Source organism: Leopardus geoffroyi, chromosome A1 (genome assembly GCF_018350155.1).
Source record: "Leopardus geoffroyi isolate Oge1 chromosome A1, O.geoffroyi_Oge1_pat1.0, whole genome shotgun sequence".
In the NCBI taxonomy this organism is placed as follows: Eukaryota; Metazoa; Chordata; class Mammalia; order Carnivora; family Felidae; genus Leopardus; species Leopardus geoffroyi.
The window spans coordinates 94,717,701-94,739,092 of NC_059326.1; the positions used below are offsets into that span (position 1 = coordinate 94,717,701).

Genomic DNA, 21,392 nt, shown 5'->3' on the forward strand with positions numbered 1-21,392 from the left:
TCCACCAACAGTGCATGAGGGTTCCCTTTCCTCCTCACCCTCACCAACACTTGTTGTTTCTTGTCTTTTTGTTAGCCATTCTGACAAGTCGTGAGGTGGTATTTCATTGTGGTTTTCATTTGCATTTCCCTGATGACTAGTGATGTTGAGCATCTTTTCATGCGTCTGTAGGCCATCTGGAGAAATGTCTATTCTGTTCCTCTCCCATTGTTTAATCATAATGTTTGGGGTTTTGCTGGTGGTTGTGTGAGTTTTTTTATATGTTTTGGTTATTAACCCATTGTCAGTTATATCATTTGCAGTATCTTCTCTCACTCAGTAGCTTGCTTTTTGTTGTTGTTGTTGATGGTTTCCTTGACCATACAACATCTTTGTAGTTTGATGTGGTCCCATTTGCCTACTTTTGCTCTTACTGCCCTTGCATGGGGAGACAGAGCCAAAATAATAATGCTCAGACTGATTTCTAAGAGCTTACTGCCTGTGTTTTCTCCTGGTAGTTTTATGATTTTCAGTCTTAATATTTAAGTCTTTAGTCTGTTTGGAGTTTATTTTTGTATATGGTGTAAGAAGGTGGTCCAGTTTTATTCTTTAACATGAAGTTGTCCTGGTTCCCCAACACCATTTATTGAAGAGACTGTCTTTCCTCTATTGTATGCCCTTGACTCCTTTTTTGAAGACTAATTGACTGTACAAGCATAGTATTTCTGGCCTCTCCGTTCTGTTTATGTATGTGTCTACTTACGTGCCACTGCCATGCTGGGTTGATGACTACAGCTTTGTACTATATCTTGATATCTGGGATTGTGATACCTCTAGTTCCATTCTTCTTATTCAAGATTGCTTTAAGTTACTTGGGGTCTTTTTTGGTTCCATATAAATTTTAGGATTGTTTGTTCTGTTTCTGTGAAAGGTGCCATTGATATTTTGATAGGAATTGCATTGAACCTGCAGATCGCTTTGGGTAATAACATTTCAATGATGTTATTTCTTCCAATCCATGAGCAAGAACATCTTTACATTTATTTGTGTCATTTCCAATTTCTTTCATCAATGTGTTGTAGTTCTTAGAGTACAGCTCTTTTACCTCCTTGATTAGATTTATTACTAGGTATTTTATTCCTTTTGAAGCGATTGTGAATAGTATTGTTTTTTAAATTTCTCTTTCTGTTATTTTGTTGTATTATTTTTTTTATTACTATTTATTGTTGAGAGTGATAGAGCACAAGCAGGGGAGGAGCAGAGAGAAAGAGAGAGAGCCACAGAATCTGAAGTAGGCCCCAGGCTCTGAGCTGTCCGCACAGGGCCCAATGCAGGGCTTGAACTCACAAACTGTGAGATCATGTCCTGTGCCCAAGTTGGATGCTTAACCAACTGAGCCACCGAGGTGCCCCTCTGATATTTTGTTGTAATTGTATAGATTACAATTTATATATATTACGTAAGTTATACAATTACATTTATGTATGTTGTATATACAGACTTATATATGTTAATTTTGTATCCTTCAACTTTATTGAATTTATTAGCTCTAATAGTTTTTTGGTGGAGTCTTTTATTAAGGTTCTATATATTTTGTATCATGTCATCTGCTAATAGTGACAGTTTTACGTCTTCTTTTTCAATTTGGATGCTTTTTATTCCTTTTTCTTGTACAAATACTTTGGCTAGAACTTCTAATACTGTGTTGAATAAAAGTGGCTAGAGTGGCATCCTTGGCTTTTACTGATCTTAAGAGGAAAAGCTATCAGCTTTTCACCACTGAGTAAGATGTTTACTGTGGGTCTATCATAGGTACATTCCCTCTGTATCCACTCTGTTGGGACTTTTTATCATACATATATGTTGAATTTTATCTAATACATCTCCTGCACCTATTGAGATGATCATATGATTTTTATCCTTTTTTGTTAGTGTGGTGTACCACACTGATTAATTGGTGATGTTCAACCATCTTTGCATTCTGGGTATAAGTTCTACCTGACCATGGCATGTGACCCTTTTAATGTATGGTTAAAATCAGTTGCTAATATGTTGAGGATTTTTGTATCAATGTTCCTCAGGGATAATGGCCTGTAGTGTTCTTTTTTTATGGTGGCTTTGTCTGATTTTAGTATGTGGGTAATGCTGGCCTCACAGAAGCATTGTCTGGAAGCATTCCTTCTTCCTTTTCTTGGAATAGTTTGAGAAGGGTAGGCATTAACTCTTCTTTAAATATTTAGTAGAATTCACCTGTGAAGCTATCAGGTCCTGGACTTTTGTTTCTAGGGAGGTTTTTTTTGTTTTGTTTATTTTTTTACTGATTGAATTTCAATACTAGTCATGAGTCAACATTTTCTATTTCTTCTGGACTGAGTCCTGGAAGATTGTATGTTTCTAGGAATTTACCCATTTGTTCTAGGTTATCCCATTTTTTGGCATATAATTGTTTGTAGTAGTGTCTTATGTATTTCTGCAGAATTGGTTGTAATTTCTCCCCTTTCTGATTTTATTTATTTGGGCCCTCTCTTTTTTTTTCTTGAGGAGTCTGGCTAAAAGTTTAACAATTTTTGGGGCGCCTGGGTGGCGCAGTCGGTTAAGCGTCCGACTTCAGCCAGGTCACGATCTTGCGGTCCGTGAGTTCGAGCCCCGCGTCAGGCTCTGGGCTGATGGCTTGGAGCCTGGAGCCTGTTTCCGATTCTGTGTCTCCCTCTCTCTCTGCCCCTCCCCCGTTCATGCTCTGTCTCTCTCTGTCCCAAAAATAAATAAACGTTGAAAAAAAAAAAATTTTAAAGTTTAACAATTTTGTTTGTCTTTTCAAAGAACCAGCTCTTAGTTTCATTGATTTTTTTTTGTCTCTATTTCATGTATTTCCACTTTGATATTTATTATTTTCTTCCTTCTACTAACTTTGGGTTTTGCTTGTTCTCTTTCTAGTTCCTTTAGGTGTAAGGTTAGATTGTCTTAAATTTTTTCTTGTTTCTTAGGATGGGTGTGTATTGCCATAAACTTCCCTCTTAAAGTACTTTTCCTGTGTCCCATAGATTTTGAACTGTTGTGTTCCCATCTTTATTTGTCTCATGGTATTTATTTATTCTTTCTCTGTTGTCTCATTGTTTGTTTATTATCATGTTGTTTAGCCTCCACATGTTGTGGTTTTTCCAGTTCTCTTCTTGTCATTGATTTTATTTTCATACCATTATGGTAGGAAAAGATGCTTGATATGATTTCAGTCTTCTTAAATTTATTAAGACTTGTTTTGTGACCTAACATGTAACCTTTCCTACAGCATGTTCCATGTGCACTTCAGAAGAATATGTATTCTGTTTTGGGGTAGAATGTTTTATATGTCAGTTAAGTCCATCTGATGTAATGTGTTGTTTAAGGCCAGTGTTTCTTATTGATTTTCTGTCTAGATGATCTATCCATCGAAGTAAGTGGGTTGCTAAAGTCCCCTACTATTATTGTATTACTGTCATTTTCTTCCTTTATGTCTGAATTTACTTCTTTTTTTTTTTTTCCACCAAATCTAGTAAATGTTACCCATGAGCTATCCTGGATAATAGCAGTATCCATTGATAGGCCTGTTAAACACACAAGCAATGAAAAGCCCTTCCAGAAATAATTTTTAGTACTTACCTAGTTATTATATTCCTCTGGAAGACAGTATAAACTGTTAGAATTATCATTTTTTTAAATTCTTCTAACTTAAAATATAGTTTGCCTTATATGTAAATATCTTTTGTATCTAATTACTGGAAGAATGGGGATATAATGTTCTCATAAACTTTTTCCTAAACATTTGACTATGTAAAAAGTGAGGCACAGTACTATCTAAAGATGTGTATATATATATATATATGCACACATATGAAAAATACACATGTGTGATTTAGAGATACGTAGTTCAAGTTTAAAATACTTACCGTATATGATTGACAAGATGACAGTGCATTGTGATTATTTGCCACTGTAGTTTTATGTCACAAAGATATTTCTCTTCTTATTTACTATGACATAACAGGCTACTTTTTATTATCCAGACTATCTTTCTGACTCCTTAGGGGGAAAAAAAAATAGGACCAAATAGTCAAGTCTCATTATCTATTGACAGTGATAGACAGGAAACACATGGATATTTAAACTCATTGTCAAATACAGCCTATAAAACTACAGTAGCCAGGATTTTCTACATAGTCCTTCTGAAAGCCTGTTGTTAGAGTTGCTACTGATAGCTGAGATGGCGTTTTTGAATTTCAGTTTCATTTTCTCTTCTTGCCTTAACAAAGATATTAATGAACCATGAGTTGAGTCAAAGTCTTGGAGTGTTTACAGAGCTAGACAATCCAAGCACAAGCACCCCTGAAATACCAATAATTGGACTGACATTTAACTTAATATATTTCTTACATTTTTGTTGGGTCTGGACTGCCACTGATTTGTGACCAGACATGAAACTAAAGAGAAGTTGTTTGAAAACATGCTTCCTTAGTGAAAAGAATCTTCCATACATTCCCTGCAGAATGAGCAGTGCAGGTAGAGAGTTGATTGTGGTTTGATAAAGCACATTTGTGACTTTCTAATTATATTCTCAAATAAAGCTCAGAGTGTGTTTTCCTCAGAAAAAATGTCATGGTCCAAGGAAAGATTTGACCACACCTGTTCCTAATATGTGTGGGACCTCAAGCATGAGTAAAAATGGAGGCCATGGGCCATATACCGAAATTTAATGTCGTAAATAAAGCTCTCAAACTATTAAATAGATGCGACCTATGCTCTTTTTGTGATAATATACCTTCAGTAATGTCCCAGAAGGAAAGATTTAAATTTAGAATTCTTGGACTCCATGAAGTTCATGTCAGAGCATGACATTATGGAATTGAGTTTTCGCCAGCCCCCCTTTCCTTTTTGTCCTACACAACTAAATTCCATCATGACCCCCCCTAAAACAACTGCCCTTGGCCACCCCTTGGGTAAATATAGCTTCTCAAATTCTAAGGATAATCTCTATACACATAGATATGCAACACTTAAAACCATTCCTGTATTCTCCAGAATTCTCCTGGTCTTCCCTAAATCATTGCAGGTTGAATGGGAAATGATAATGATAATGGCTACCAGTGATTATATCTACCAGACATCAGTATAAGTTCTTTGCATATTTTATCTCAGGTATCAGCATTTTCCCTTCTTGGGGCTAAGTATTTCAATAAACCAAGACAATATATACATATCTCTCCCAATGTATACATATATGTATACATACATACACATACTCACATGTGTGTGTGTATGTACACACATCATTTTAGCTATTGTTATTTCAAGAAGTATGTTTTCAAAGTTGCCTTCCTTCCCTTTCCTCCGTGTAACATTTTAGAAAAACACTGCCTTGAAACAAAGCAAAATTCAGGAAACAAGAACCTAGCTTGACCACTACCTGTAAGTATCCATACAGCAAATCACTTGTTCACATACTAATTCAGTCTTCAGTCCCTCCTAACATTTGGATTGTGGAGAGAGTAATGAACTTGCCTTGATTTTCCATAGGGTAAACTGAGGCCTGCCCTCTCGCTTTAACTGCTGGAAAGAAATACAGCACTGCTAGATAATGCTGATCTCAACCTTTGGGGTTTAATGATGTGTGGCAGTTAGCCTACTACTTTTTTTTTTTTTAATCATTTAAAGGATGAGGCTTTAAAGCAGCTTTGTGTCCTTATTCATTTTAAAGTTTAACTATTTTAGTAGGTGTTACAAGAGAAAAGGAAGAAGTGTGGAATTTGATCCTCTGTGCCTTGGCTTTTTCTTTTTTTTTTTTTTTAACATTTATTTATTTTTGAGACAGAGAGAGACAGAGCATGAACGGGGGACAGGCAGAGAGAGAGGGAGACACAGAATCGGAAGCAGGCTCCAGGCTCTGAGCTATCAGCCCAGAGCCTGACGTGGGGCTCGAACTCATGGAGCTCGAGATCGTGACCTGAGCTGAAGTCGGACGCTCAACCGACTGAGCCACCCAGGCGCCCCGGTACCTTGGCTTTTTTGAAAAAGGAAATGCTGTATCTGAAGATAGCCCCATCGACTCTCCTGGGGTGTGCTGGAGTGAACTTGTTTTGAAAATGCTGGCTTTGTCAACAGAAATGGAAATCCTTAAAACCGGGATGCCTCGGTGGCTGACTTGGTTGAGCCTCTGACTCTTGGTTTTGGCTCAGATCATGGTCTCATGGTTTGCGAGCTTGAGCCCTGCATCAGGTTCTGTGCTGGCAGAACAGAGCCTGCTTGGGATTCTCTTTCTCTCCTTCTCTCTGCCCCTACCCTGCTTGTGCTGTCTCTGTCTCTTTCAAAATAAATAAGTAAGTAAATAAACTTAAAAAAAGAAATCAGGAAAAAAAAAGCCAATAGATAAAACAAAGGGAAAAAAAGTAGCCATAGAAACTGAGAAGTAGAATTAAGAGAATGTTGGAAATGATCATAAGCGATTAAGTACATGAATTAATATCGTTTTCAACATTTGTCCAGTTCTTCAGTTCCTGGTGCCTGTTTTTGGGTTTGTTTGTTTGTTTTTAATGTTATTTGTTTTTGAGAGAGAGAGAGAGAGAGAGAAAGAGCACGAGCGGGGAGGGGCAGAGAGAGAGGGAGACATAGAATCTGAAGCAGGCTCCAGGCTCCAAGCTGTCAGCATAGAGCCCGACACGGGGCTCGAACCCTTGAACAGTGAGATCAAGACCTGAGCTGAAGTCAGTCACTTAGCTAACTGAGCCACCCAGGTGCCTTCCCTGGTGCCAGTCTGGTCAGAGCGGGTAGCACGTTCTTGGCTTTCTCTCCTTATTAACTTTCACTTCCCAAAGGCACCTTGAGTAAAGAGACAAATCATAAGAGACTCTTAAGTACAGAGAACAAACTAAGGGTTGTTGCAGAGGAGGTGGGGGATGAGCTAAATGCGTGATGGGCATTAAAAGGGCACTTTTTGCGATGAGCACGGGGTGTCTTATGTAAGAGAGGAATCACTGGGTTCTCCTGAAACCAAGACTACACTGTTTGTTAACTAACTTGAATTTAAATTAAAAACAAATAAAAATAAAGACATGTTTAGCCGATCTTCAGAAACTACTCAAAGTGATGCCTCAGTTTACAAAACGAACCAAAAGTAGGTTGGGGTGGGCTGGATTACCGCTGCGCTTTGCTGCACCATCACACGTACGTGCACAGTATTCCTTGGTGCCCACAGCACCCAGGAAGGTTCCCCGTCACGTCTGGAGCAAAAGGAAGGAGCGTGTTTCAGTCTCCGCTTTGAAGCTGTCATGTTAATTGCGAACTTTTGCTGAGTCCGTACATTAGGAAAGGTAACCATCTCAGCATGTTAAGATCATAACTGCTAGATTAATGCGTAGAGGCAGCAGCTGTGCTGACGGGAGGCATTAATGCCTAGATGAGTTCAATCAGACGTGCCGCCTCCAATGTCTTTGTGTGATGGTATTTACTCGATTTCAAATGGACTGCTGAGAAAAATGAAATACAATCTCACGTATCTCGGTCTAGAAAAAAAAAGATAATGAAATTGTTCTCTTGCCGGCTTATATTTTATTAACCTCTGTGGAGTCAACTTTAAAGAACAGATGTCCCTCTAGAGTTGAAACCTTTTGCTAAAAGTGGAGCATTATTAAGTGCAGCTGTGAGTTCTAGGAACGGTGGGGTTGAGTAGAGCAGGTGAGTGTTTTGTTTTGTTTTTTTTTTTAAACCACTCAGAGAATAATAGGGCATCTTCTGGGGCCAGCCAGAGAGAGAAAGGAAAAAAAAAAACGCAATGCAAATTGCGTACAACTGAATTCTTTCTTCTTTCTTGTTCTTCCTTGCAGAGCATGGAGAAAGTTCTTGTGGAATTCAGTCACCAGGAGTTGTTTGATTTCTATAACAAGGTCTGTATTTTTCAAATAATTTCTGCTGTGTGGGGTTTTGCATAATGTTTCCTTCATTTTTATGAATCCTTATTTTTAAATGCCCTATTATGGCGCTAAGTTCTTTAAACATCTCTTGTAAACACCTTATGTTTCACAGCAGGAAGCTTTGCGGAGATGGAGAGAATCTGACAGCCTAAATCAGGAAGAAAGTGGAAATGGTTTTAATTAAGGCAATAGGATTATTACTTTAATGTAAAGCATTAAGGAATGAACTATGTGGTACCTAGCCACACTGGCACTTTATAATTTAACATTAAATATTTTAATTCTGGGCCCAAGGAAAAAGGGAGGTGCCAAGCCTGTAAAGATTTAACTTTGAGTGCATGTTATGTTTCTTTACAAATACTGACTTTGTAATCCAGGGAAATGTACTCCCCCTCCTCCTCTTCCCCACCTTCAAAAATCTTGTGTAGTGATCACTTAAATTAAAACAGCTGAGTATATTTAAAACTGTATTTACCCTTTTTTTTAAGTGTATTTTTTTTTTATTTTTGAGAGAGAGAGAGAGAACGAGTGGTGGGGCAAAGAGAGAGAGGGAGACACAGAATCTGAAGCAGGCTCCAGGCTCCGAGCCATCAGCACAGAGCCTTATGTGGGGCTCAAACTCACAAACTGTGAGGCCATGACCTGAGCCAAGTCGGATGCTTAACTGACTAAGCCACCCAGACACTCCAAACCATGTTTAGAAATCCTCCTTTACAAATTTGCAACTTAAATTGCAGGCGTGAATTGTAATATCTTCACATAAGAAGAAAACTTTTCTGCGTGCTTCATCTGTTGCTGTGTAAATGGATTTAATATGCACGGTTGCCACTGCCATTCTTTCCCTTCTATTTGCAAGTTTCTGAACAAACCTACATAGCATTTCTCTGCTTTCAGCAACTTGTTCTCTTGTTTTATCTTTATAAATAGCTGGAGACCATACAAGCACAGCTGGATTCCCTGACGTGATGTTCTCGAAGACTGGTTTCCCCATCACACTCTTGCCACCTCATCATTCCGCCCTGAAGACAGACTGCCAGGTTGTGTTTTCAGAAGGATTCAGTAGCTTTCTTCTTGTAAATTACCCGGCTTATCACTTCTGAGAGAAATAACCGCCAAGGGAGATCATCGTTTCCAGAGCTTCTAGGACACATCCCCTCGTTCTTTGAACCAGCAGCAAACAGTTGTTAAGAATACTTTTGCTTTAAAGGAAGCAGCAATAGGGGTGCTTGGGTGGCTCATTTGGTTAAGCCTCCGATTTCCGCTCAGGTCATGATCTCACAGTTTGGGAGTTCGAGCCCTGCGTCGGGCTCTCTGCTGACAGCTCAGAGCCTGGAGCCTGCTTTGGGATTCTGTGTTTCCCTCTCTCTCTGCCACTCCCCTGCTCATGCTCTGTCCGTCTCTCTCAAAAATAAATAAAAACATTTTTTAAATTTTAAGGGAAAAAAAATAAAGGAAACAGCAGTAAATACCATACTGTTTTTATTGTCTTGTTTTTGCTTTATTGCCTGACCTGTTTATTTTTTACATTTTTGATGACACCTTTATGTATCAAGGAGGGTTCGTGGATAGTCCATGGATGCAAAGTATAATGTGTACCTCGGAATACAGAACGCAGCTATTTATATTAACAAAAGCAAGAACAGAACCAAATGCAATCAGATACTTCCTTTTTCCTTGAATATAATGAGTATGTTTGGTTGGGAAGTAACATAGGAGAGAAATTTAAACTACAGCTGGTTGTGGTACATCAGTTGATTCCAGTGTGAGCTTCTCTGTGCACTTTAATTTTTTCTCTGAGTGTAATGATTTAATAATAGTCTAGGTTTTTGTGCTCTTTGTACTGCAAGTTAATAATGACTCACTTCATAGTATGGAAGACAGATTCAGATCGTAAGTAAAAATAATTGTAGTGAGTGTGAAATATGGGTATCCTTAAAATTTTGAAACAGATACCTTTGACACTTTATTTCTGTAAATATGTTAATTAATTTTAGTCAATAAAATTTTTATCTTTTAGAATTAGTTGAAGTCCACAGTGTTTCATGCTTTGACTATATATAAATGTGAGTATGGTTGCCTATAAAAGCAATACTATCAGTTGGATTTTTTATGAAATGAAATATCTGGAAATATCTGTTCTGTGTTGTTTCCAGAGAGACAGAGGGAGAGGAGGAGAGGAGAAAATGATAGAGACTTAGAGATTAATTTGAGTCAAGCATGACTTTCTGTATAATTATTTTTTTAAGTTTATTTATTTATTTTGAGAGAGAGCATGAGCGGGGGAGGGGCAGAGAGAAAGGGAGAGAGAGAATCCCAAGCAGGCTCCATGCTGTCAGCCTAGAACTCATTGTGGGACTCAAACTCACAAACCATGAGATCATGACCTGAGCCGAAGTCAAGAGCCGGACATTTAACTGACTGAGCCACCCAAGTGCCTGTAAGCACAACTTTGTTCATATGAAGGAATTTGATTTCAGAAATGTCCTGTGGCTAAACAAACAGAGCCATCAGGATTAAATGCATCTGCATAATACAAGTGTTGAGGTCTTTCAAATAAATGTTCAATATATGGAATTTATGCCTTTATTTATGTGTGCTATAATGTTGCTTAGAATTGGGAGTTTGGATTATGTCAGAAAGTAATTTATAGTTGCTGTCCGTAGTTGATTAATTTGAAAAGTTTTTTTAACTTTAACTTCCATTGATAAGATATCAGGAAGACATATTTATAATATAATGGCCTTTATTTCCATATCCAGCTTATGGGAGCCGCCTTATTTTTTTATGCTGTGTTCTGCCATTTCCAGAGGGAACTACCTGACTGCTTAAACATTTTGGTAAATATTCTTTCAGACTTCTTATATGCAACAAAATATACATCATCTCAAGTTAAATTTGTTAGGCCTTCCTGACAGTGACCATATGGCTAGGTAGAAGTTTTCATTGGTTTAATGGCCAATTTAACTCCCAGTGTAGGTACCTAAATTAAATGTGACATTCCAAAATGAAATTCTCGATTAGTAGCTCATTTTACGCTCCCTAAAAGACCTGCTTTTATGCTCTCTAAAGAGTATATCTAAACCTGTACAAAAATGTAGTAGGTAGTTTTCTCTCCGTGAGTCTTGTACAAGAAAGTCTGACCAAAGACATTGAAGAAAGGACAAGTAGAAGGTGTAATTCCAACTGAGAAGATAATTTCTTCCTGAAATATATTTTCAAAATAATTTTTAACGTTTATTTATTTGAGAGAGAGAGAGAGACAGAGACAGAATCTGAAGCAGGCTCCAGGCTCCAAGCTGTCAGCACACAACCCAGTATGGGGCTCGAACCCATGAACTGCGAGATCATGACCTGAGCCGAAGTCAGATGCTTCACCGACTGAACTACCCAGGCGCCCCTTCCTGAAATGTATTTAATTGCGGATCCTTTCATTCCTTAAGGTAACACCATCGTTACGATACACAGGTCAAAGAAAATATCATTCCCAAGCAATATTAAATACATGCTACTTTTTCACAGAAATAAGATGGGTGTAAGGACAAATGGGAACTGAAACCTCTTAGCATTCTCGTGTGACTGCTTGGCATGAGTATTGAATACAAATAGAAAGGAACCAACGCGATATTTTTACACCTACTGCAAATAATATCTGAAGTTCTCCAGTCATAATTTGTAATTATTTTGAATTAGGAAAAAACAAAAATAATAAAGAGGTAACATAAAATTATAGAATCTTATCATCCAGAATGGCTGTTAAAATGACATTTTGGTAGATTTTATTGAAGTGAGTTTTTTTCCTACCCTTATATCTTTCTCATTCCTTTTTTCTCTTTTTTCTTCCTTTCCTAATACATTGGAATAATGCCATAAATACCATTTCGTACTTTGCTTTGCTTATGTAACATTCTACAAGAGCATTTTTCCTGTCCTTTATCTAAAACGTAATTTTAATGTATATTATAGCCCACCATGTGCATGAGCTATACTTTCTCTAGTTAGCCAATCTGTTGTTGGACATTTAGACTATTTCCAGTTTTTTAACATACTAAAGAACTCATTGGTGCATATTTTTATATCTGTAACCCCAACACTACATCTGTCATTATATTAGCATTGGTTACTAGGGGTGGGATTATGTAAAAAGTATATAGATATATTTTCCAGTTTTATTATAAAATTATATATTATTATAAAAATAGTAATTTCCCATAGTCAGTGTATTATGGGATGGGTCTGGAATCTGAATTTTTTATTTTTCTGGGACTCTCTTTCTACAAAGCCCTTCTGGCTCTGACCAGTCTTTTGCTCTGACTCTATTCTATGAATTTCTCCCTCTTACCTTAAAGAACGTCTTCTACACCTTATTCACTATTCCAGGGCTCAACAAACTATGTTCCACCCACCACTTGTTTTTATCAAGTTTTATTGGAACAAAGCTCTAGTGGACAGGCTCCCAGTGACCCCTGCCTTTTGGTATTCACATTTCACTATAATCCTCTATCCTTGAGTGTGAACATCACCTGTTACAGGCTCCTAACCACTCAAATATGGCAAAGAAATGGTATGTCACCCCCAGGATGGTTATGTTATGTAAAATTCTGTCATGCTACCAAACTCACTGTAGAGATTTTCTCCCTTCTCGGCTTTGAAGAAACAAGCTGCCATGTTGTAAGAGGGGCTGTCGACAGAGCCATGTGGCAGGGAACTGTGGGTGACCTCTAGGAGCTGACCAGTAGCCAATAAGAAGTCGAGGCCCAAGGCCCTCAGCCCTACAGCTGCAAGGAAATAAATCTACAGACAACCTGAGTGCACTAGGAAGTGGATTCTTCCCCAGTCAAGCCTGTGGATGAGAACACAGTCCTAACTGACCGTGGTTGCAGCCTTGTGAGAGTCTACATGAAGGAGTCTACATGGTAATTGTGAGGTAATAAATGTGTATTGATTTAAACTTCTAACTGTAGGGGACGCCTGGATGGCTCAGTCAGTTAAGCATCTGACTTTAGCTCAGGTCATGATCTCACGGTTCATGAGTTCGAGCCCCACGTCAGGCTCAGTGCTGACAGCTGGGAGCCGGGAACCTGTTTTGGATTCTGTCTCCCTCTCTCTCTGCCCCTCCACCGCCCTCTCAAAACTAAATAAACATTAAAAATTTTTTAATTAGGGGTGCCTGGGTGGCTCAGTTGGTTAAGCGTCTGACTTCAGCTCAGATCATGATGTCACAGTCCATGAGTTCGAGCCCCGTGTCGGGTTCTGTGCTGATGGCTCAGAGCCTGGAGCCAGCTTCGGATTCTGTGTCTCCCTCTCTCTCTGCCCCTCCCCTGCTCATGCTCTGTCTCTGTCTCAAAAATAAAAAAAAAAACAAGATTTAAAAATAAATTTTAATCTATAAATAAATGAATAAACATCTAACTGCATAGTAATTTGTTAGAGTGTATTGGATGGCTAAAACAACAGCCGTGCTCTTTTGTTTACATGGAATCGTGTCGTCTCTGACTGCTTTTGCACTATAGAAGCAGAGATGAGTAGTCACAAAAGAGTACCTGACCCAGAAAGCCTAACGCATTTACTACACAGCTCTTTGTAGGAAAAATTTGCAGACTCGTGCCTTCTGCTGTGCTTCCCCGGTGCATCCCTAGAGGAATACAGCAGTTGTCATGGGCTACATAAATCTCTAAGGTGGATCTGGTATATGGTTTCGTAGCATCACTGTAATTTTTGCCAGCCACGTGGCCATCAATTGGAAATTACATGTTCCATCCTCTGCAGCTACTGTAGCCATGTGACTAGGTCTCACCAATGAAATGTGAGTGGAAATGACATTTGTCTCCAGTTTTCTTTGCCCTCTCTAGGGCTAAAAACATAGATTTGCAGCCGGGTCAGCTTTGGCTGAGCAGACGAGGATAATGCCATCAGGAGTAGGGAGCAACAAGGTAGAAAGAAGCTGGGTCCCTCAATGTCCTGTCGAGCACTGCTGCTGATACACCCTTGACAAGCTGCCATCTGTATACCATCACATGAGAAGTTAAACACCTCTGTTTGAGCCACTGTGTTGGGGAACTTTTTAATACAGCTGCTTAACCTCGAGCCTAACTAATATGGGGGTAACCTGATTTTAATTAGCCAGTTACTTAGAGAATTTTTTAAAAGATTTATTTTTTTTAATGTGAAATTTATTGTCAAATTGGTTTCCATACAACACCCAGTGCTCATCCCAACAGGTGCCCTCCTCGATACCCATCACCCACTTTCTCCTGCCTCCCACCCCCCATCAACCCTCAGTTTATTCTCAGTTTTTAAGAGTCTCTTATGGTTTGGCTTCCTCCCTCTCTAACTTTTTTTTTCCCTCCCGCTCCCCCATGGTCTTCTGTTAAGTTTCTCAGGATCCACATAAGAGCAAAAACATATGGTATCTGTCTTTCTCTGTATGACTTATTTCACTTAGCATAACACTCTTCAGTTCCATCCACGTTGCTACAAAAGGCCATATAGTTCATTCTTTCTCATTGCCAAGTAGTATTCCATTGTATATATAAACCACAATTTCTTTATCCATTCATCAGTTGATGGACATTTAAGCTCTTTCCATAATTTGGCTATTGTTGAAAGTGCTGTTATAAACATTGGGGTACAAGGGCCCCTATGCATCAGCACTCCTATATCCCTTGGGTAAATTCCTAGCAGTGCTATTGCTGGGTCATAGGACACACAAAAGTATGGCCAACTAATCTTTGACAAAGCAGGAAAGAATATCCAATGGAAAAAATGCAGTTAAAACAAATGGTGCTGGGAAAACTGGACAGCAACATGCAGAAGAATGAAACTAGACCACTTTCTTACACATTCACAAAAATAAACTCAAAATGGATAAAGGACTTGAATGTGAGACAGGAAACCATCAAAACCCTAGAGGAGAAAGCAGGAAAAAACCTCTCTGACCTCAGCCGCAGCAATTTCTTACTTGACACATCTCCAAAGGCAAGGAAATTAAAAGCAAAAATGAACTCTTGGGACCTCATGAAGATAAAAAGCTTCTGCACTGCAAAGGAAACAATCAACAAAACTAAAAGGCAATTGACGAAATGGGAAAAGGTATTTGCAAATGACATATCGGACAAAGGGCTAGTATCCAAAATCTATAAAGAACTCACCAAACTCCACACCCGAAAAACAAATAATCCAGTGAAGAAATGGGCAGAAAACATGAATAGACACTTCTCTCAAGAAGACATCCAGATGGCCAACACGCACATGAAAAGATGCTCAACGTCGCTCCTCATCAGGGAAATACAAATCAAAACCACACTGAGATACCACCTCACACCGGTCAGAGTGGCTAAAATGAACAAATCTGGAGACTGTAGATACTGGAGAGGATGTGGACTAATGGGAACCCTCTTGCACTGTTGGTGGGAATGCAAACTGGTGCAGCCGCTCTGGAAAACAGTGCGGAGGTTGCTCAAAAAAGATTTATTTATTTTTGAGAGAACGCAAGCATGTTAGCGGCAGAGAGAGAGGGAGACAGGATCCGAAGTAGGCTCTACGCTGACGGCAGCGAGCCCAATGCAGGGGCTCGAACTCATGAACCGTGAAACCGTGGCCTGAGCCGAAATCAGATGCTCAACTGACTGAGCCACCCAGGCACCCTGACAGCATTTATATTTTTAAAGAGACATGAATATTTTGTGGCATATAGTTGAGAATACATATACATGTTAAGGAGAAAATGAGAAGCTTTAAAAATCTTTGTGCTGGCAGTCTACAGGCTAAACCCATGAGGCTACTGAGAAGATATATTCACCCCCCTCCCCCAGTGTGGCTCCTTGGGGGAAAAGTTTGAGAAGCCTATGGATATGTATTGTAAATTTCCCCCAAAGTCTTCCCATAATCCTTTTTTCCCTGTTGAAGAAGAGGGCCAGGACAATTCTGACTTGTTCTGACTCATTAGTCAGAAGCTGCTCAGGAATTAGAATGTGAGTTTCAGATGAGTCCATTTTGCTTCCCTGAAACTTTGGTTTTTGTCATCATTATGCAAATAGTTCTACTCGATACAACAGCCCCGTTGAATGCTAAAATTAGGAACACATTAATCTGAAGGATTTTATAGTAAAGCTTAATGGCATTTATAATTTTAGAGAATTTCAAGGATTTGATCACTGCTCCCTCCCTGCCTCCCCGCCGCCAAACATGTACTTTTGAGGCTTTTAATAGTCCTCTGCTTTTCTCTGAGGTGTGAGGTTGTTCTCGGTGATCGAAGGCCTACGATTTAAATCCAAGCGATGGCAGTTTTCACAGCCTGCTTTGTTTATTTGAAATGGAAAGTTTTTTTCTTTCAAAAGAAATAGCCGTCAAAGAGAGGACAGTTGAAGCAGGTCCGTCTAAAAATCTAGAAGATGCCGCAGGATTAGTGAAACTGGCAGGAAAAATAATGAATACGTAATCAGGTTCCCTTAGTAAAAACCCAGAGTTCAGTCATTTTTAGCATCTTTTAATGAGAATCTGAGAATCTCATTTTCTAAATGACTTGGGTTTTTTAAAGTATTTTTTCTTCCGAGGAATGTAGGTAAAGGACAGAAGGGGAAAGAAAGACATTAATAGTACATTTGCCAGTTGCATTTATTTCTGGAACTGAGTTTTGAAGAACACAATACATCCCACCTGAACTGTTTAAGGAAAAGTCAATAACAAGGTTTTTCTCGTCTGTAATAAATGTAGCTTCGCCCGGAGGCACAGAGCTGCGTGGTTTCTCAAGGTCTTTCCCCATGCCGCCTTGCTCCCGATGATGCCAGATTTCCTTTTCTGCTGTCTCTAGTCCGCGTTTCACATTCTTCCTACAGGTTCACTTCACACTCTTCTTCCAGGCCACTCACGGACAAAGCTGTCCCCAGAACCAGGTGGCTGTATCACTGCCACCTTGGATGCCTCAGCATCCCTCGCCACCCACAAATGGGGTTATGCTCTGGCAGCAGAACACAGTAATTTTCCAAGCGATCGGAGAGAGTGGTGACTCATCCATCCCAGGCCATGTGCTCTACTTTGCAAGTCCAGCCTCTCACCCTGTTAACACGCTGATGTAAGTAATCCTGTGGACATCAGGGTCCTTAAGAAGTATTGGCTGAGGGGGTTAACAGAGTACATAGTTTTCCTCCCCACGCCTCTCTTATTTTCACAGTACCATCTGAATTCTTTAAAACAAACAAAACCAGGGCACCTGCATAGCTCAGTCAGTTAAGTGTCTGACTTCCGCTTGGGTCGTGATCTCTTGGTTCGTGGGTTCAACCCCCGCATCGGGCTCTGTGCTGACAGCTCAGAGCCTGGAGCCTGCTTCAGATTCTGTGTCTCCCTCTCTCTCTGCCCCTCCCCTGCTCACTCTCTTTCTGTCTCTCTCTCTCTCTCAAAAATAAATAAAAAAAGATTTTAAACAAAACCATCATAACTCTCAGATTTACAAGAGTACCTTTCAAACTGATTTGGCAATACGTTAGTCGTCCTACCAGGGAATGGCCACATCTCTTCTGGGGAGGATCTCTGGAAAGTCACTGAGCCTTCATTCATCAAGCAGAAAATGTACCTGCACACAGTAACAGCCAACTAACCTGCTAGACACCCAGCTTTCTCCCATCCAGAGTGTTAAAATAAAGCAAGATCTCCCACTGCTCTGAGATATGTGATAGTCATGAAGTTGACCCAGACAGGTTTTTGGTGCCGATGTCCTGAAGACTGGAAAGCAATTACATTCCTACCAAATTCAGAGATGATTTATGTAGCAGGGTCAAATGAGGTGCTCCGGAAAGACATCAGCAACCCTCTTACATAGAGGTGTATGTAAAGTATATATAGACTTTGTGAGCTCATCATCGAGATTTTAATTTCCTGTCAAAGAGTCTACCTTGATTAATGACACACACATACACATACTGCCTACAAAGAGGGTTTCCTCACTGGTGTGGGGCGATTCAGTGACAAGGTTTTAGAAAGAGGTCTCCACTTACATGGCACAGATTGTTTCAGGTCATCCCAAATACACAGGTGGGGCAAAAATTCGAAAATGTTCACCTAGATAAAGCAGGACGCAAGCAAGGTGCAGAGAACCATGAAGAAAGCTGTTTAGTAACATTTAAAATTTTTTTTTAATATTTATTTACTTTTGAGAGAGAGAGAGTGTGTGTGTGAGCAGGGGAGGAGCAGAGAGAGAGGGAGACACAGAATCCAAAGCAGGCTCCAGGCTCCGAGCTGTCAGCACAGAGCCTGACGTGAGGCTCAAACTCACAAACCATGAGATCGTGACCTGAGCCAAAGTCAGACGCATAACTGACTGAGCCACCCAGGTGCCCCTGTTCAGTAACATTTTAATTAAAAATCTCCCTATGCAGCCAACTGTGTTTTTAGATGTAGAGTCCAGGGTGAGGGATGATTTTCTTCTTGAGTGATGATTTATAACATCCAGCTTTTCTACCTCATGGCCAAAAGTCCTCTCACTGTCCAAGTTTTGGTGTTTCTTACTGCATCATATATTCTGCACTGCATGTGGTCTCAAGTGATTAGAGTAGTAATAAAAAGCAAGTTTGGATGCATCAACCTTCTGGACTTGCAGATTACCAAGAGCATGTGTGCCTCATTCAGCAGGCTCGGAGAACTTTGGGAACAGTTGCCTTCACTAGGGATGCTCTTAACCTCCCTTTGTGTGTTTGGGTCAGTGACCTTACTAAGTTCTGCCTGGCAGGCTTAGATGTGTTGATAGGTGCCCTGAGCTGTTGGACCAGGAGAGTGTAACCACCATCTGTAGGGTTATTCCTTCAGGCACTCTCTGAGAATCTGCCCAAGTGCTGATCTTAGAGTGCTATGATTCTCCTCTACCGGCTTCCAGGAACCACTCCCATTCCTGATTTTCCTGGGTCATTTTCCTGGGGTTCATGGTATTCCCTTAAATGCATTTATACTTTTGGATCCGTTTTCTTTAGGTTACACTTTCAGTTAAATTTACAATCTGGATAATCTCAAAGACATTTTAAAATTACTTCCTTTTTTTTAAACAAAAATCCTTGCTAGAGTTTCTATGGTTTTAATTTTTTTTTTAATGTTTATTTTTGAGAGAGAGAGAACACAAGCTGGGGAGGGGTAAAGAAAGAGAAAGAGAGGGAATCAGAGAGGGAATCACAAGTAGGCTCTGTGCTGCCAGCAGAGAGCGCTATGCAGGGCTTGAACTCAAGAACCATGAGATCATGTCCTGAGCCGAAGTCAGACACTTAACCAACTGAGCCACCCAGGCATCCCAATAGTATTTCTATTAAAAAGTTCAAATATTCTTAAATGCTAATAAGCGTCATTCTACTTTAGCCCTATTTCTGCCTTCTCATTCTACACAATTTTATATGTCTGTCTTTATTTTTTTAATTCCAGTATGGTTAGCATACAGTGCTATATCTGTTTGAAGTATACCCTATAGTTATTCAACACTTCCATACATCACTCAGTGCTCATCGCAGCAAGTAATCTCCTTAATCCCCATCACCTATTTCCCCCGCTCCCCACCCCCTTCCCTCTGGTAACCATCAGTTTGTTCTCTATAGTTAAGAGTCTGTTTCTTGGTTTGTCTCTCTCTGTCTCTTTTTTCCTTTGCTCATCTGTTTTGTTTCTTAAATTCCACTTATGCATGAAATCATACGGTATTTATCTTTCTCTGACTGCATCATACTTCCTAGCTCCATCCATGTCATGGCAAGTGGCAAGATCTCATTCTTTTCATGGCTGAATAATGTTCGTGTGTGTGTGTGTGTATACTACACCTTTATCCATTTATCTATCGATGGACCCTTGGGCTGTTCCATAATTTGGCTATTGTAAATAATGCTGCAATAAACATAGGAGTGCATGTGTCCCTTTGACTTAGTGTTTTTGTATTTAATTTCGAGGTAAGTACCTAGTGTTTATCTAGTTGTACAATTACTGGGTTGTAGGGTAGTTCTATTTTTAACTTTTTGAGGAACCTCCATACTGTTTTCCAGACTGGCTGCACAAGTTTGCATTCTGACCAACAGTGAAAGAGCGTTCCTTTTTCTTCCACATCCTTGCCGATACTTGTGATTTCTTACGTTTTTGACTCTAGCCATTCTGACAGGTGTGAGATTATATCTCTTTGTAGTTCTGACTTGCATTTCCCTGATGATGAGTGATGTTGAGCATCTTTTCATGCATCTGTTGGCCGTCTGTATGTCTTCTTTGAAGAAATGTCTTTTCATGTTTTCTGCCCATTTTTAATTGGATTATTTGTTGTGGGGGTTGTTGAGTTGTATTCTTTATATATTTTGGATACTAACCCTTTATCGGATATGTCATTTGCAAATATCTTCTCCCATTCCATAAATTGCCTTTTAGTTTTATTAGTTGTTCCATTCATTTGCACAAGTTTATTTTAATGTAGTCCCAGTGGTTATATTTACTTTTTTTCCCCCTTGTCTCGGGAGACCTATCTAGAAAAATGTTGCTATGACTGATGCCAGAGACCTTACTGCCTATGCTCTCTTGTAGGATTTTTATGGTTTCAGATCTCATATTTATATCTTTAGTCCATTTTGAGTTTATTGTTGTGTATGGTGTAAGAAAGTGGTCCAGTTTCATTCTTTTGCAATCTGCTGTCCAGTTTTCCCTACACCATTTGTTGAGGAGATGTTTTTTCCCCCCCATTGGATATTCTTTCCTGCTTTGTCAAAGATTAACTGACCATGTAAGTGTGGATTTATTTCTGGTTTTTCTGTTCTCTTGCATTGATCTTTTGTCTATTTATGTGTCAGTACCATAGTATTTTGATTACTATAGCTTTGTAATATAACTTGAAGTCTGAAATTGTGATGCCTCCAGCTTTCCTTTTCTTTTTCAAGATTGCTTTGGCTATTTGGGGTCTTTTGTGGTTCCATATAAACTTTAAGATTGTTCTAGCTCTGTGAAAAATGCTATTGGCATTTTAAGGGATTTCATTAAATGTATAGATTGCTTTGTGTACTATATGTATTTTAACAATATTTGCTCTTCCGATATGTGAGCATGGAATGTCTTTCCATTTCTTTGTGTCTTCTTCAGTTCTGTCATAAATGTTTTATAGTTTTCAGAGTACAGGTCTTTCGCCTCAGTTAGGTTTATTCCTAGGTATCTTATTATTTTTAGTGCAATTATAAATGGTATTGTTTTCTTAATTTCTCTTTCTGCTGCTTCACTATTAGTATATAGAAATGGAATAGATTTCGGGGCGCCTGAGTGGCTCAGTCTGTTAAGCGTCCGACCTTGGCTCCGGTCATGATCTCGTGGTCCCTGAGTTCGAGCCCCATGTCGGGCTCTGTGCTGACAGCTCAGAGCCTGGAGCCCGCTTCGGATTCTGTGTCTCCCTCTTTCTCTCTCCTCCCCCCGCCTCATGCTCTGTCTCTCTCTTCTCAAAAATAAATAAACATTAAAAAAATTAAAAAAAAAAAAGAAATGGAATAGATT

At 39.4% G+C, this 21,392-nt stretch overlaps 1 protein-coding gene across 9 annotated transcripts in view; it reads left to right on the forward strand.

The window, feature by feature from the left end:
* The window catches only part of COMMD10 (COMM domain containing 10), a 314,502-nt gene that overhangs the window by 208,190 nt on the left and 84,920 nt on the right, over positions 1 to 21,392 (forward strand). For 3 of the 9 annotated variants that reach the window (XM_045486380.1, XM_045486289.1, XM_045486371.1), the window contains exons 6-7: positions 7,830 to 7,889; positions 8,029 to 8,438. In XM_045486380.1, coding sequence (XP_045342336.1) covers positions 7,830 to 7,889; positions 8,029 to 8,100 — 132 coding nt within the window. In that variant the 3' untranslated portion in view covers positions 8,101 to 8,438. Of the gene's footprint in view, positions 1 to 7,829; positions 7,890 to 8,028; positions 8,456 to 8,843; positions 10,754 to 11,237; positions 12,841 to 21,392 lie in introns of those variants that run through there. The other 6 variants (XM_045486362.1, XM_045486356.1, XM_045486389.1 and 3 more) reach the window with 6 other exon arrangements.